The 15,913-nt window shown below is 40.5% G+C and overlaps 1 protein-coding gene across 1 annotated transcript; it reads right to left on the bottom strand.

The window, feature by feature from the left end:
• Positions 1-3,535: 3,535 nt before the first annotated feature.
• atpv0e2 (ATPase H+ transporting V0 subunit e2) lies at positions 3,536-11,327 on the bottom strand. Its single transcript, XM_083972799.1, has 4 exons — positions 11,155-11,327; positions 9,232-9,279; positions 5,957-6,055; positions 3,536-3,619 (listed from the first exon to the last, which is right to left on the bottom strand). The coding sequence occupies exons 1-3, from the start codon at positions 11,256-11,258 to the stop codon at positions 5,962-5,964; spliced, it is 246 nt and encodes an 81-aa protein (XP_083828925.1). The 5' UTR covers positions 11,259-11,327; the 3' UTR covers positions 3,536-3,619; positions 5,957-5,961.
• Positions 11,328-15,913: the final 4,586 nt, after the last annotated feature.

Here is a 15,913-nt window from a genome sequence, read left to right as displayed (position 1 = left end):
GTCTCCGAGACTCCGAGTGATCCGATGTGATCCCACCCACCCTGTCTGATGCGGGTCCAACGCCGCCGCCGCCACAACAACAACAACCACTGAGGAGGAGGAGGAGGAGGAGGAGGAGGAGGAGGAGGAGGAGGAGGAGGAGGAGGAGGAGGAGGAAGAGGAGGAAGAGGAAGAGGAGGAGGAGGAGGAGGAGGAGGAGGAGGAGGAGATACAACGCAATTTGGTCTTTCTAAAAAGTAGCTGTATATTGATTTAAATTCTTTTCTTTTTGGCTGAAGCAAAGTGGTTTAAGAAGAAGAAGAAGGAGAAGGAGAGGAAGAGGGAGGAAGAGGAGGGAGGAGGAGGAGGAGGAGAGGAAGAGGAGGAGGAGTACAGGGGGTTGTCATGGTTGGAGATAGAGGGAGCAGGAGGAGGAGGAGGAGGTGTAGTTGTTGTGGTGGCAGCAGCAACTCAGACTCTTCTTAAAGCATCAGGAGGAAGCCGGCGTCACACACACACACTCACACACACACACACACACACACACACACACACACACACACACACACACACACACACACACACACTCACACAGACACACACCGGCGTCGTATTTAAAGGCAAACGATTAAAAAAAAATCAAAAAAATCTGTGGAAACCCTTCTGTTGACCAGCAGAGTGGATCATCATCGTCATCGTCTCGCTTCTACCCGGGCGCCATCAGGCAACTGAACTCTCACACACAGATCGCCACACGCTGCCACACGCCTCCCACACTGACACTGACTGAACTTTACAACTGACTGCTGCACTTCAGAGGACTGTTAGCCTGACAAACCAGACTATATCATTAACATGTATAGTCTGGAAACGACCGGTAGTCAGACCTCGGCTCAATCCAGGGGGCGGGATGAAGGCTGTCTTTCAAACTGCCTCTGCACCAAGGGGGCAGTTAGTTGTCGGTCTGAGAAGTGAAGCTTCTTCACTTCCGCGTTCAAAAAACTGCAATCCCCCCGGCTTCCTCTGGGGGCTGGTGTCAGAAGGGAGCATTCCCCATAGACCCCCATGTTAAAATCACCGACTTTACATCCTCAGTAAACATGTTAAAAGCCTGGTGTCAGAACGTTTTTTTGTCTCAATCGATAGTTTCTACCCCCGCACACACTCTGAGGGGGGTGAATTTTTTTTTAACTCTACCGTTTTACTGTTATTAGGTTAAAACTCTGGCCAATTAGGGCGCGGAAACGTTGAGTGACAGGTCCGAGCAGCTCCGTGGACAGCTGCTTCGAGGCCAGTGGGCGGGTTCTCGGCGGTTCTCGGCCGGCCAATCCAACATGGCGCTGTTCAGGCCGCCATATTTGAGTCACAAAAACGACTCCACAAAACCAATGGGTGACGTCACGGATGCTACGTCCATATTTTTTACAGTCTATGCTCTGCACGCAATAGGGTAGCGCTATGACCAATCAGAGCAAAGAGCAGGATGACGTCGGTAGATTAAACTTTTCCCATATCCCGTCGGATACCAAATACATCCTTCTTCGAAATGAATGACTTCAGTGCAGTTTCTCGCTCAACTTTTAAAGAAAATGACAAGTTTAATTCTTTCAAAGTTGATGCCAACGCCGATTCAAACGATTCCTTTGCCAAAGCCATCTTGTCATGTTTTTCACCGTCGCAACTAGTATGTCGTCATTGCGTTAAGCCGCCCAACGTCTCTCTAAACAGATTAGATAGAGCGCTGTGATTGGTGAACGCAATCGGTGTTCGAGACTCAAAAAGTTCCTATGGCTCGTTTCTAGACCTACCTACGGAGCAAATATATTTGCTGCCACTAGGGGGCGTCTAGATTTCTAGGCTAGAGGACTGTGCAAATAGGATAAGAGTTGTATTATTGTTTTATTGTTGTTTTTGCTTGTGTGTCTTCCACTGATGTTTTTTTTTTTTGCAAAACAAACAAGAAAAAGATCGTTTTGGGTGAAGCTCCGTTTTCCTGTGGACATTTATTTAGGCTCTATAGTTTCACTGCAGCGTCACTACTGTACGTTGGCCTTTATGGATTTAAACATCCATCACCGACCACTCGGAGGCCGCCATCGCTCCGTCACTGGGCCGACTGAGAAAACCTCTTTTCAAAAAATTCTGTGCATTTTTTTTTTTTTCCAATTTAAATGGTTAAATGTGTTTTTTTCTCTTTCTTTGCTTTGTCTTTTGATAAATGGAACGCGTTTAAAAGCTTCTCTTTCTCTGCTGCTGAAAAGATGTGAGGAGGAGGAGGTGGGTGTGGGAGTGTGTGTGCATGTGTGTGTGTATGGGGAGGGATTGGGTCACTGTGAGCCTGAAGAGCTGCAAAAAAAAAAAAAAGGAAAAAAAAAGAAAAGAATTCATTAGTGGAACTTTAAATGAGGAATTTGGAGAAAGTGAATGGCCGACATTAACAGGAAGGAGGAGTGGAGGAGTGGAGGGGGGGGCTGGGGGGTGAGATTATTACTATTATTTATCTTTTTTTCTATTCATCTTATCTTCTTTTTTTCTTTTCTTTTTAAATCTAGGGACATTATCGACGTTAAATCTCCGACAACGACGACACAGCGTCACAACGGCGAAGGTGCAGCCACGTTGACACAGAAACAGGTTGGTGGGTTGGATTTTTTTTTTTTTTTTTTTTTTTCAAATCAAGAGGGGTCGAGTGGAGCGGGTCTTGAATTGGGCGATGAGATCACCATGGCAACGAGGACCTCCGTGGTGGTGGTGGTGGTGGTGTGGAGGAGCAACGAGGGGAATGTGGTGGTGGGAGAAGAGAAGAGAAGAGAGAGGGAGAGTCGCTCTTCACTCGGACAGTTTTGGGAGATTCTCATGGCGGCGGTCCAGACACACACACACACACTCACACACACTCTCTCTAGCACACACACACACACACACACACACACACACACACATACACACATGCACACATGCACACACACCATTACATCACAGATAATAACAGTTATATAACAAGGCTGCGCGGACACAGAGGTAATTACAGGGTCTTACATCAGTGTCCACCGGCCAAAATAATAAATACAAACATCCCAGAATATTCATCATGTTCCCTAAAAAATAAACCAACATACAACCATAACAAAATAATAATAATAATAATAATAAAGATGATGTAAACAAACACTAAAGTATTCAGGATTGCACATTTCAGATTAGTCGAGTGGAGTTGCTAAAACAGTCACATTAAACACACACACACACACACACACACACACACACACACACACACACACGACGGGTTCTCATAAACTCTACATCTTAAATTACACACACACACACTGTACATTATTATTATTATTCATGTTCCACCAGGTTGAAATTCAAGTAAATAATAAATAAAAAAAGAGCAACAAAACAACAAAAACTAACAAACAAGAGCTGGACTTTTTCAAGTTACAAAAAGCTGCAACAGAAGAGACGTCCGTCAGTGTGTGTGTGTGTGTGTGTGTGTGTGTGTGTGTGTGTGTGTGTGTGTGTGTGTGTGTGTGTTTTGTGTGGTTACAAGTTACGTTGAAACTGAGTCCAGCAAAACCGAGGGAGAGAGGGATGATGGGAGGAAGAGGAGGAGGAGGAGGCGTCACATGGCCGAGTCCTGGAGAGAGAGAGAGAGAGAGAGAGAGAGATAAAGAGGAGGGAGTGAGAGGGGGGAGAAAGAGAGAGAGAGAAAGGGGAGAGAAAGAAAAAGTAAAGGGGGGGGGAGTGTAAAACAGAGGGGGGAGAGAAAGAGAAAGAGGGGGAGAGAGAGAAAGAGAAAAAGTGGGGAGAAAGTGAAAGAGAAGGAGGGGAGAGAGAGAGAAAGAGAAAAAGAGGGGAGAGAGAAAGAGAAAGAAAGAAAGAGAGGGGGAGAGAGAGAAAGAGAAAAAGAAGGGAGAAAGAAAGAGAAGGAGAGGGGGAGAGAAAGAGAAAAAGAGGGGGGAAAGAAAGAGAGGGGGGAGAATGAGAAAGAGAGGGGAGACAGAAAGAGGGGAGAGAGAAAGAGAAAAAGAGAGAGAAAGAGAGGGGGAGAGAAAGAGAGAGAGAAAAAGAGGGGGGAGAGAAAGAGAAGGAGAGGGGGAGAGAAAGAGAAAAAGAGAGAGAAAGAGAGGGGGAGAGAAAGAGAGAGAGAAAAAGAGGGGGGAGAGAAAGAGAAAAGGAGGAGAGAGAGAAAGAAAGGGGGAGAAAGAGAGAGAGAGAAAGAGAAAAGGGGGGTGGCGAAAGAGAGAGAGAGGGGAGAGAAAGAAAGGGTGAGAAAGAGAGAGAAAGAAAGAGGGAGGAGAGAGAGAGAGAGAGAGAGAGAGAGAGAGAGAGAGAGAGACAGTGAGTCATGGCAGCATTCGTTGTGAACATTCGTTACAATCAGTGATGTTTGACAGCGACGACAAACAGCCGAGTTCAGACGAACAAACACGCATCTGAAAACACATAAAACTGTTCAAACCTCCTCCTCTTTTCCTCCTCTTTTACTCCTCTCTTCTTTTTCTATTCCTTTTTCTTTTTTTTTTACATTTCACTGAGCTCATTTTTGTTGTGGAGTCGATAAATATTCACGCCTGAACGCCACTTCTGTCACCGCAGGCTGCTCATGGAGGAGGAGGAGGAGAGTTTTCAGACGGAGAAGGAGAAGAAAAATGGAGGAGGAGCAGTTTCTTTTTTTAATTTTTTTTTTTTTTTAATTTGCCAACAGGCGACAACAGTGAGGGAGCGGAGCTGCAGACAACGGCCCAGTGACCTCGCTGTTTTAAACCTGATGCCTGTTGTTTTATGGATTTAAATTGAAACTTTATTAACACGAACGAAACAACAGTAAAACAGCAATAAACATTAATTTGAATGAGTGTAATGAGCCGAAAGGTCTCTACAGATACATAACTGTCTGAAATATTTAATTCATATACAGTATGATAAACTGGCAGCAGTGCTTTAATTAATCACATCTAATTTCAAAATAAAGTGCTACTTCCTGTTTTTACACCAGCTTTACAGTAAACTCCATTTTTTCCTCTTCTTCTGTCTTTTATTTTGAAGGGTTGATCTACAAAACCGTCTTAGTCTAGTTTTCCTCTATCTCCGCTCTCAGCTTCTCTCTGGATATCTCGTAACAACAGGTCGGTGTCAGCCAATCAGAAGAGAGGAGGGGGGCTCTGAGCCTCTCTTCTGATTGGCTGACTGTTTTCTGACAAATCCAATAAAAACAGAGCATATTTCAGAATAAAACACTCAGAGAAACCAAATCCTGCAAATTTTTGGATGGTGGGTCCAGGTGGTGAGGGGGCGGGGCTTAGTTGTGACATCACAAAGTGACAGGAAGTCCTGACGGCTGGTTTTAAGGCTCAGTTTCTGAATACAGGCTGTGTGAATTTCTCTGTGGACTGAGGCTTTGATACTTTCACAGTATTAATATAGAACCTAGAGCTGCTTTATAATCACACTACACATGGACATCTACCTTTATACTGTATGGAGCTTTAACACAAACATCTACCTTTATACTGTATGGAGCTTTAATACAAACATCTACCTTTATACTGTATGAAGCTTTAACACAAACATCTACCTTTATTTTGAAGGAGCTTTAATACAAACATCTACCTTTATTTTGAAGGAGCTTTAACACAAACATCTACCTTTATACTGTATGAAGCTTTAACACAAACATCTACCTTTATTTTGAAGGAGCTTTAACACAAACATCTACCTTTATACTGTATGAAGCTTTAACACAAACATCTACCTTTATACTGTATGGAGCTTTAACACAAACATCTACCTTTATACTGTATGAAGCTTTAACACAAACATCTACCTTTATACTGTATGGAGCTTTAACACAAACATCTACCTTTATTTTGAAGGAGTTTTAACACAAACATCTACCTTTATTTTGAAGGAGCTTTAACACAAACATCTACCTTTATTTTGAAGGAGCTTTTAACACAAACATCAATCTCACCTCATTTACTCCCAGAAGTAGCGCAGGTACCATATAGTTTCGTTCTTGAGCTGAGGCCCAAACAGAGGGTTGGCCTGGGCCAGGATGGCTATCAACCAGCTGGGTGGAGGGAGAGGAGGAGGAGGAGGTTAGGTCAGAACAGAATCACAGTCTATGATGTTCATCTTCTCATCAAAGCTGCTTTATTTTGTAACGTACAAACACAGAGAGAGAGAAACACACACAACAGCAGAAGCTTCACAAGAAAAAAAAAGCTTCACGTTCAACTCCCACAAGGACGAGGACACAACTTTTAAAACAGGTCCAACTCTCTGGTAGAGCTGGTATTTGGCAGTCTGAACGAACGAATGAATGAATGAATGAATGAATGTGCAGTAGTGTGTCTCTCTCTTTCATCTATTTTCTGTCTTTTCTTTTCTTTTTTTTTAATCATCATCCTTTTAATCAGACGACGTGATTGTCCGTCCGTCCGTCGCCTTGTGAAGCTAATGAGGCTCAACCTGGACGCCGGCAGCAGCAGCAGCAGCAGCAGCAGCAGCAGCAGCCATGTTTTCTTAATGACCTGGCAACCATCTCGGTGAGCTCACACACACACACACACACACACACACACACACACACACACACACACACACACACACACACACACACACACACACACACACACACACACACACACACACACACACACACACACACACACACACACACACACACACACACACACACACACACACACACACACACACACACACACAGAGACGTGATCATGGAGGTCGGTGTGAATGGATCTGCTTTAATCTCTGTACTTCTCTGTGGACCGGACTCGAGGATGATTTGTATGTGTTTTAATTAGCACAGAGGGATGTTTACCACCAGACAAACTGTGCTTCTTCTCCTCTGTGTTTCTTTTACTATGATGCTGCATCAGTGTTTATTGATGCTTTTAATAAACACGGTGTGACATTTAAATCACTGTACTGTTTATTTATAGTTTTGGATGTAAATCTGATTTAGAAGAAGCTACTTTGTGGAAGCTAACAGGCTAAAATGGTCATTTCTCGAACTGAATTAACCACATTTTGTTCGTTTACTTTACGTTTTTGTGTATTATTGTACATTTAATTTGACTTTTATAACTCACATAGTTATTGTCAATATTTATTTATTATTTTATTCTTATTATTTGTCATTGTATTCCTTTTAAACCCCTTCTCACTCTCCCTTTAAAGGTTTTTTTGCCTTTTGCATGGTCACAATTGCAAAATAAGAGTTTGTTCTTATAAATAAAGGCTAATTAAAATTAATTTAATAATTTTTCTTTTGGTTTATTTTTTCTCTTACTAACCTGCCTGCAAGTACAATATAAGTTTGTAAATTATTAAATATTTGTGTTTTAATGAACTTTGAATATAGCACAAAAAAGCACAACAACACATTGTATTAACAGTGACAGCAGCATTTGTATTATTGCCGTATGCATCCATCATGACACAGGACTATTTTAATTTATTCTGTTAGTATTTAAAAGACAGACACTACTGATAATCTATGTTCCTGTTGAAGATTTGTTAATATAAGATAAAACTGAACTGGAAATTCACTTGTTACTGCAGCGTATAATAACAACAAACAACTTCATTTGACCAGTTTTATACCTTACGGATAATTTTTTCTCTCTATTTATTCTATTTGTGTATTTTATTCATATGCATAGTTCCATAAGGATGTTTTTAGTGTATATTTTGTCCTATTTTTCTGAGTTATGTGTATATATATTGCTCTTCTATGCCCTTATATTATATGTATGACTGCGCTACTGGATACTTGAATATCCTTTGGGATCAATAAAGTATCTAAGTCTCTAAGTTTCTAAGTGTAAGAACCACAGAAGAAGCGTAAATACAAGAAAAAAACCGTATAAAGTAGAAAAATTACAAATTATCCATCAATTCAAATAATCATAATAGTTGTTTACAGACAGATGTGGTGTTGACTGTATAATAAGTGATAAATATAGTGATGGATGATGAGTAACCGTCCAGATTTTAACATTACACATGCTGCAGCGCCCCCTGCTGGTCGTCTCATGGAGCTGCTCATCCTGCACTCATCTCTGAGATATGACCTGGTTTTTTTATGACGGGGTCGACTGAGCCCGACGGATTTAGAGATTATCTCAACTCAGTGTTCAGGAGGTTTATAATTTAATAAAAAAACAAATCTATTGTCCAGATGTGTCACATTATTCTCTCGCTTGGTTTTTGGTTTATTTATGATATTGTTTGATCCTTTCTCGTGTCTCTAATAAAAGATCTGTTTCGTCTTTGTCAAGCTTTGTAACAGATGTTTCACTTCATGATCTGATGTTAAAAACTCTCTTATAACTGTCTCTCTGAGATCTCCACATCAGCTGTTAGGATAAATGTTAATTTATTGGGTTATGTTAAATCCTTTGTCTCAGTCTCAGTCAAACTGGATTTTTTTCTCCAGACCAGTCGACACCATAGCGGCAGTGACATCTTTTTTCTTTTTCTTTAACCACAAATGTCTCTGTCATTCTCTCACTTTGGTTTATGTGATGTAATTCAATAATTTTAAGATAATTCAAACGGTTCTACTAAAGTATCTGCTCGTGTAACCATCTGAAATTAGACTTCAGCAGGTTCTGTCTCTGTGTTCTTCTGTTCAATCCAAACTTTGTTTACATTAAACATGGTTTGGATTTGATACACTGCAAAAACTCAAAATCTTTCCAAGAATATTTGTCTCATTTCTTATCAAAATATCTAATTTCTAGTCAAAACTAATCTCTTTCCACTTAAAATAAGACAAATAAACTTGGTTTTAGATAATTTTCACTTGTTTCCAACAAATTTTCAATTGAAATAAGTAGAAAAATCTGCCAGTGAAAGCAAGTTTCTTGTGCTTGTAATAAGAAAGAATAACTTGCTCCACTATCAGATTTTTCTACTTATTTAAGGTGAAAATCTGCTTGAAAGAAGTAAAAAGTGTCTAAAACAAGCTACTTTTTTATGTGATGAGTCTTATTTTAGGTATAATTAGATTTGTTCTGACTAGAAATGACATTTTGACTAGAAATAGGACAAATATTCTTGGTAAGATTTTGAGTTTTTGCAGTGTATCAAATCATCTTTTCTTTTTACCTGAGGAATTGTAAAACTACACCCACTGATGATTCAGTAAAGTTGCTTTTAATGTGGAAAATGACACACAGGAGGACGAAGAGGAGGAGGACGAAGGTTTGTACTTACAACAGGTAGCAGCAGACGGCTGTGAGGATGAGACTGGTGACGATCACACTGTCGGAGAGAAGAGTCAGTCAGTCACACACCTGACAAACGCATAGTTTATCATGTATTTGGAGTGATAAATACTGTATCATTATTATTTATAGGTATAATTTTAGTATAAATGTCCCAGAGTTATAACTTAAAGAGGAAATACATCACATGTTCTAATCTTACAGCAGAGTTTGGCAACATGACGACACTCTGAAAGAGATTATATAAATGTATCAGCTGTCAAATCATTGATGCTGTGCAAACTAACAGATCACTTAAACACTGTGGCATCAATGTGATGAACTCCAGATAGTTATCTATCATACTTATACAATATATTACAGCTATAAAATCTGTTTTTATATTGTATATACTGGCTCCAGACTGACTTATTTTACTAAGAGCACAGTGGCCTCTATAACTTAACGTTTTAGGAGCGCAAGCAGAAAATGTAGAGGTGCAGACACACTGTAAATCAGCTTGCAAAGAAAATATTCACATTTCCTTTTCATTCATGGTCCTCACACACATTGACCTGACAGTCGCCCCTACAGTGCTTCACCGGTGTTCAAAAAAAAGAGAAGCAAATTTACAGGTTGAACATGTTTAAGTAGATGAAAACTCAACATTTAGCAGACTGAAGCCCTGGTTTCAGTAGTTCAAGTTAAACCGGTTCAGGTTTTATTTTTATTTCCCTCTATTATTTAACTATGTTTATATTGATGATGGATCTTTTACTTGCTTCATTGATTGTTCATTGGTTGTTTTATTGTGAAGCACCTTGTAACTGTGTTTTGAAAGGTGCTATATTGGATTGAGTCTCAGCGTCACTGATATTCACATTCAAGACGTTTTACAAGTTATTTTTCATGCTTTCCTCCTGTTACTTTAACGATACATGGTAGATGGATGGATGGATGAGTAGACGCTGCAGGATGGAGGAATGGAAGAGATTTTGGGATGGAGGGATACAGGGATAGAGGAGATGTTGGGATGGAGGGATAGAGGGATAGAAGAGATGTTGGGATGGAGGGATAGAGGGATAGAAGAGATGTTGGGAGGGAAGATACATTGGGATACAGGGATAGAGGAGATGTTGGGAAGGAGGGATAGAGGGGATGTAGAAGATGTTGGGATGAAGGGATGAAGGAGATGTTGGGATGGAGGGATGGGAGAGAAGTTGGGATAGAGGGATGGAGGAGATGTTGGAATGGAGGGATAGGGGGAGATGTTTTGCGATGGAGGGATGGAAGAGACGTTGGGACGGAGGAATAGAGGAAATGATGGGATGGAGAGATGGAGGAGATGGAGGGATAGAGGAATGATGGGATGGAGAGATGGAGGAGACGTTGGGATGGAGGGATAGAGGAATGATGGGATGGAGGGATAGATGAGACGTTGGGATGGAGGGATAGAGGAATGATGGGATGGAGAGATGGAGGAGACGTTGAGGTGGAGGAATAGAGGAAATGATGGGATGGAGAGATGGAGGAGACAGAGGGATAGAGGAGACTTTGGGATGGAGGAGACGTTGGGATGGAGGGATAGAGGAATGATGGGATGGAGAGATGGAGGAGACGTTGGGATGGAGAGATAGAGGAATGATGGGATAGAGGGATGCAGGAGACGTTGGGATGGAGAGATGGAGGAGACGGAGGGATGGACGCAGGGTGACGCACCGGGCCTCCATCACATGAGCACGCGCGTATAGGCTATGTATATAAACACAGTGCAGAGATAAATATGAAACTAACGCTGATTTATACCGATAGAAACAACACAAACACGTCTAAAAAGCCCAAATCCTCGTCTGTTTACCAAAAGAAAACCCTAAAAAAATAAATAATAATAACCGTGAGCCGCTGATTGCAGCCAATTAACGGCGCCACCTACCCCCGGTTGGGTCCTTTGGGCACGAGGAACGGCGCCACGACCCCCACCAGCCCCCACAGCGTGGTGAAGCAGATCATCGGCAGGGCGAGAGAGTGAGACACCATGATGGGGATTTAATCTGCTTCGTCCTTCTTCACGAGATAACAGCAGACACACACAGCATCAATGGCCGCTGAGCTGAGCTGAGCTACGAGAGACTGGGAGGAGTTACTTCCGCTGCGTGAAGAGAAGAACCCGCCCACTCTAAGCCGACGTGCTCTGTGATTGGTCCAGCGCTGGGAGATAGTGCGCTCTGATTGGGCGGAGGCAGCTGTCGGTCAGGAGGATTACAGCAGCAGGGGAGGAGGGGATAGGATAGGAGGACGGTTGTCTTGTCCGTGCCAGCAGACTGCAGGAAAAATATACATGATGTCAACACGTTTTTTATACAGTATATATGCAAAAAATGTAAAAAGGACATTAATATTAACTGCTCTTTCTGAAATTTACATCCAGAAACAGTTGTTCATTTGTTCTGGCTTTGCTCTTACACGAAAAAAAAACTATGAGCAGACCTTAGCAAATTTATTATTGACTCTCTCACTAGGTTATAATGTATTTTACTTTGGGAAAATGTTGTTTTTGGTTTCCATAATTACCCAAAGAAAGAAGGAAAATGTTACTTTTTTAATGAATCTGTTTTTATTCCTTGCAAAATTTCATAGGCCTATTCATAAAAGTAAATTTTCTAAGAAAACCCCTTGCTTTTATGTTTTTCAAAAAGAAATGGAACTTTACTTTAAGCTAATCACCAAAATCAGCAAATGAAAAAGCTATTAAAGCCATAGACTTTTGTAATATGTATAACCTTGTTGTATAATGAACATCACTCCTGGCACATGTTCTCTGTATTTTCCTTGTATACTGTTCCCTGTACTATTTGTATTGATGTCAACTCCTTTTAAATAAAGCTGTAGAAAAGAAAAAGAAAAAAACAACACGTTTTTAATCGATCCAGTATTTTCTGATCAAGTTTGACTTTAATACCTTAGATGAGAAATAAAAAATAGAAACAACAAGAGAATGAAACAATTTAAAACACAAACAAGAAATAACTAGCTAGATAGGCCTTTATTGTCATTCAATAGGAATATAGGCTACATACTGGTGTAGCCTACAGCAAATGCAAAATTAAAGAAAAGACACCACTTTAAATGTTTATCATGACTTTAATTGTCTGTTTTCAGTAATATAAATATGTTTAGATTGCATTTGCTTTGTTGTTACAGGCATTATTATTTCATAAATTAGGCTACTTTACATATGCAATTTGATTTTTTTTTTGCCAGCATCATAGTAATAATAGCTAGTTGCATTCAAGACATTTATAAATTGAGGTTTTGAGGATGCTGCATTATTAGGACATGAAAATCACCCCAATAGCAACATAAAGATTTGAGTAGGCTACTAAATAAAATATGGGCTCTTCTGACTGTAAAAGGCTTGGTGCTGTATGTTGGACTAAATATAGTTTGTTTTTAATTTAGCATGTTTAACACAAGACATAAATTACTTTAAAATACAGTGGGTATTTATATTTCATCAAAGTAAATCATGTTCTTTGTCTGGAAACATGCAAATCAAGACAAAACAAAAAACAAAAAACTACTCACTCAGCCTCACATGCACTGTTTAACCTCCTGACAGTTTTTTCTCTCTCTTGATTCACACAAATTTTCATTCCATCCATACCAGACAAATGCTTTCCAGTTTTAAGTGGGTTAACATGCCAGGAAATGCCAGCTGGCTTACAGTGTGTTATTCTCAGGATATTTCTCATTTCTTGGCAGAACTGGTCAGTTTTGTCTCTCATGGGAAAATAGACACAGAGTCCTGAAACTGCTGTAGCTACTGACGTTACAAGCATTTTTGGATTTTCAAAAGAATTTCCTTGGAAAATAAAACTATTGGACAGTTAATACTTTTTATGCTTCCATGTGGGCATATTCAGCATTTTTCTGCGCTGACTAACAAACTGTTGCTGTTTTTCTGCTGCACCACCTGAAGCTAAACTGCACTGCTGGCTTGAATTTGCACCAAGAAACACTTGTTGTATTAAGCAATATCAAGAGATGGTGTGGGAAGGAAAAGAGGCGAAGAATGTAAACTTCAGTGTGTGAGTAGCTGGTGAAGCAAGTTTGAAAGTGTGTCATGTGTCATTAAGTGAGTTGAAGCACATGCAGAGAGAGAGAGAAAGCCTGGGCTGCATTACATCATGCATTTATTAATGGCCTGGATTTGAGATCAAAGCAAAATACATAAAGTTTATAGTTTGACACAAAAGTGCCCAAAAAACAGGTCCAAGGCCAGACTGTAGGATTAGTCATAACAAAACATCTTTGTTGGGAGACACTACAAATATTGATGCACAATTACAGTAAGAAAAGCCCAAAAGAAGTTTTTCACACTGGCCTTGTGCGTTAAATGCATATAGGCTAGTCATCACATGGAAGTGTAACTCTCAACTCTTTATAGATGGGTTTCAGAAATGAATAATATCAGAAAACACTATCTCAGAGATGTGGCAGCCTTATTTGGCATATATATGGACACCTTACCAACTTATATAGTGGACAGCTAATGGGATTTCTTGGTTTCCCTCATCAAACTCATCAAATACACAATCCAACAACTCCAAAACACTCTGGTGGACAAGTTGTGACCTGCACATTCACCATGCTATGAGATAATAACACAACGTTACCAGACAGAGTTGTTTTAGAGGTAAATGCAGAGACTGCTTGATGAAAAACTGCCCCTGAAGGCAACGCACATCAGTGGTTTTGCATGAATTTCCCTCTAAAACAACTCTGTCTGGTAACGTTGTGTTATTATCTCATAGTGTGGTGAATGTGCAGGTCACAACTTGTCCACCAGAGCGTTTTGGAGTTGTTGGATTGTGTATTTGGTGAGTTTGATGAGGGAAACCAAGAAATCCCATGAGCCTCCGTAGCGTAGCTCTGAGCAGCTCACGGCTCTGCTCCGCCGTTCTAAAAACAGCTTGCACCGACAATTAAAGGGAACAAACCTACTGCTATGACTATAGGGATTATGGCAATGGGCCAATTTGCCAAAATGTTGAACTATCCCTTTAAGTTGAAAACTGAAATTTGCCTTAATTTTACATGGCAATTAGTGTAGCTATGATTTTTTGGATGTTTCATTTTTTTTTTTTTTGCACTTTCGTGTCAAACTATAAACTTTTAAAATTTCCTCCGAGCACCTGAGGACTATCAACAAGAAATGGGTTCCACCTTTTCGGGTTTAAAAATAGCCACACAGGCCTAAAGGCAGGAAAGTTGTGCCAGTAAAATTAGCTGATCTAATAAATCAATGTCACTGGTTGCCATAGTGACGGTACTCTTAGGCCTACCTGCCTGGTTACACCTGGCAAACCTGTCCAACTCTGGCTCGCAGATCAAAAGATTATCTCCTATCCAGTGCCATGCGGTGACTTTCACAGAAACCACTTATTCAATGTGTGATTACAGTAAGTTGTTTAAACTAGTATCCACACCTAAAGACACAGGTTCATGATTGTGTTTTTTTTCTACATCTTCAGCTTTACTGCATTGAAAACATAAATAAATATTGTGCAAAATTGTATACAAAAGCTTAAGAATTATGTTAAAGGATAAATATGTAAATTGAATAAATTAAGTCTTAAAGGGATACTTCACCCAAAATCAATAATTCACCAATTTTCTACTCACCGTCATGCCAACGAAGAGTTTGGAGAACTTTCAGAGTCATCAAAACACTTTTGGAGTTCCTGGCAACGGATTTTCATATAATGGCGGCGGAAAGAGCTCACCATTATATGAAAATCCGTTGCCAGCCAGACCCCCCCTGGAACTACAAAAGCGTTTTGATGACACCGAAAGTTCTCCAAACCCTTTCTTGGCATGACGGTGAGTAGAAAATTGGTGAATTGTCGATTTTGGGTGAAGTATCCCTTTAACAAACCAGGTTAAAGGTGGAAAGGTGGAAATGGCCGTTTGTCCTGTTTGTCGCGCCTCCTTCTACGAGTTTCCACGAGTTGCCGCACGAGTTTACCCGAGTAAGGAAAACTAATTTGACTGGTCGTTATCGAGCGGGCAGTATATATTCAATGTTTGGGGCGAGACGCTGGAGCGCTTTGATTGGTGGAACAGCAGACCAATCAGAAGGCCAACAAAGGGTCAATTAGCCTAGAAATCTAGACGCACCCTAGCGGCAGCAAATATACTGTATTTGCTCCGTAGGTCCGTCTAGAAAAGAGCCATAGGAACATTTTGAGTCTTGAACACGTTTGTGTTCACCAATCACAGCACTCTATCTGTTTAGAGAGTCGTTGTTGGGCGGGCTTAACGCGATGACGACATACTTGCGATGGTGAAAAACATGACAAGATGAGATGGCTTTGGCAAAGGAATCGTTTGAATCGGCGTTGGCATCAACTTTGAAAGAATTAAACTTGTCATTTTCTTTAAAAGTTGAGCAAGAAACTGCCCTGAAGTCATTCATTTCGAAGAAGGATGTATTTTGGCAACGTGACGCATAATTCGTGTGCCTGCATTATCCAATGCGGAAAAAAACTACCCCACTTTCATCCCAGAATTTTGCACAAAGTTTGGGCTACATCGTCTGATAGATGAGTTATTACACTAAAAAATGTATGAACCAGAGTGGAATCAAATTCATTTTTCTTTTCTGTACACCTTTAAAAGCTGTTGGATCA

This window comes from Trachurus trachurus (assembly GCF_905171665.1).
Source record: "Trachurus trachurus genome assembly, chromosome: 1".
In the NCBI taxonomy this organism is placed as follows: domain Eukaryota; kingdom Metazoa; phylum Chordata; class Actinopteri; order Carangiformes; family Carangidae; genus Trachurus; species Trachurus trachurus.
This window is presented reverse-complemented; position numbering and strand designations above follow the sequence as displayed.

Coding starts and splice junctions, on each gene's coding strand:
- atpv0e2 (XM_083972799.1), bottom strand. CDS start 11,258: ATGGTGTCTCACTCTCTCGCCCTGCCGATGATCTGCTTCACCACGCTG. Junction 9,280..11,154: donor CCCAAAGGACCCAACCGGGG/GTAGGTGGCGCC, acceptor TCTCTCCGACAG/TGTGATCGTCACCAGTCTCA. Junction 6,056..9,231: donor GCCGTCTGCTGCTACCTGTT/GTAAGTACAAAC, acceptor CCCTCCACCCAG/CTGGTTGATAGCCATCCTGG.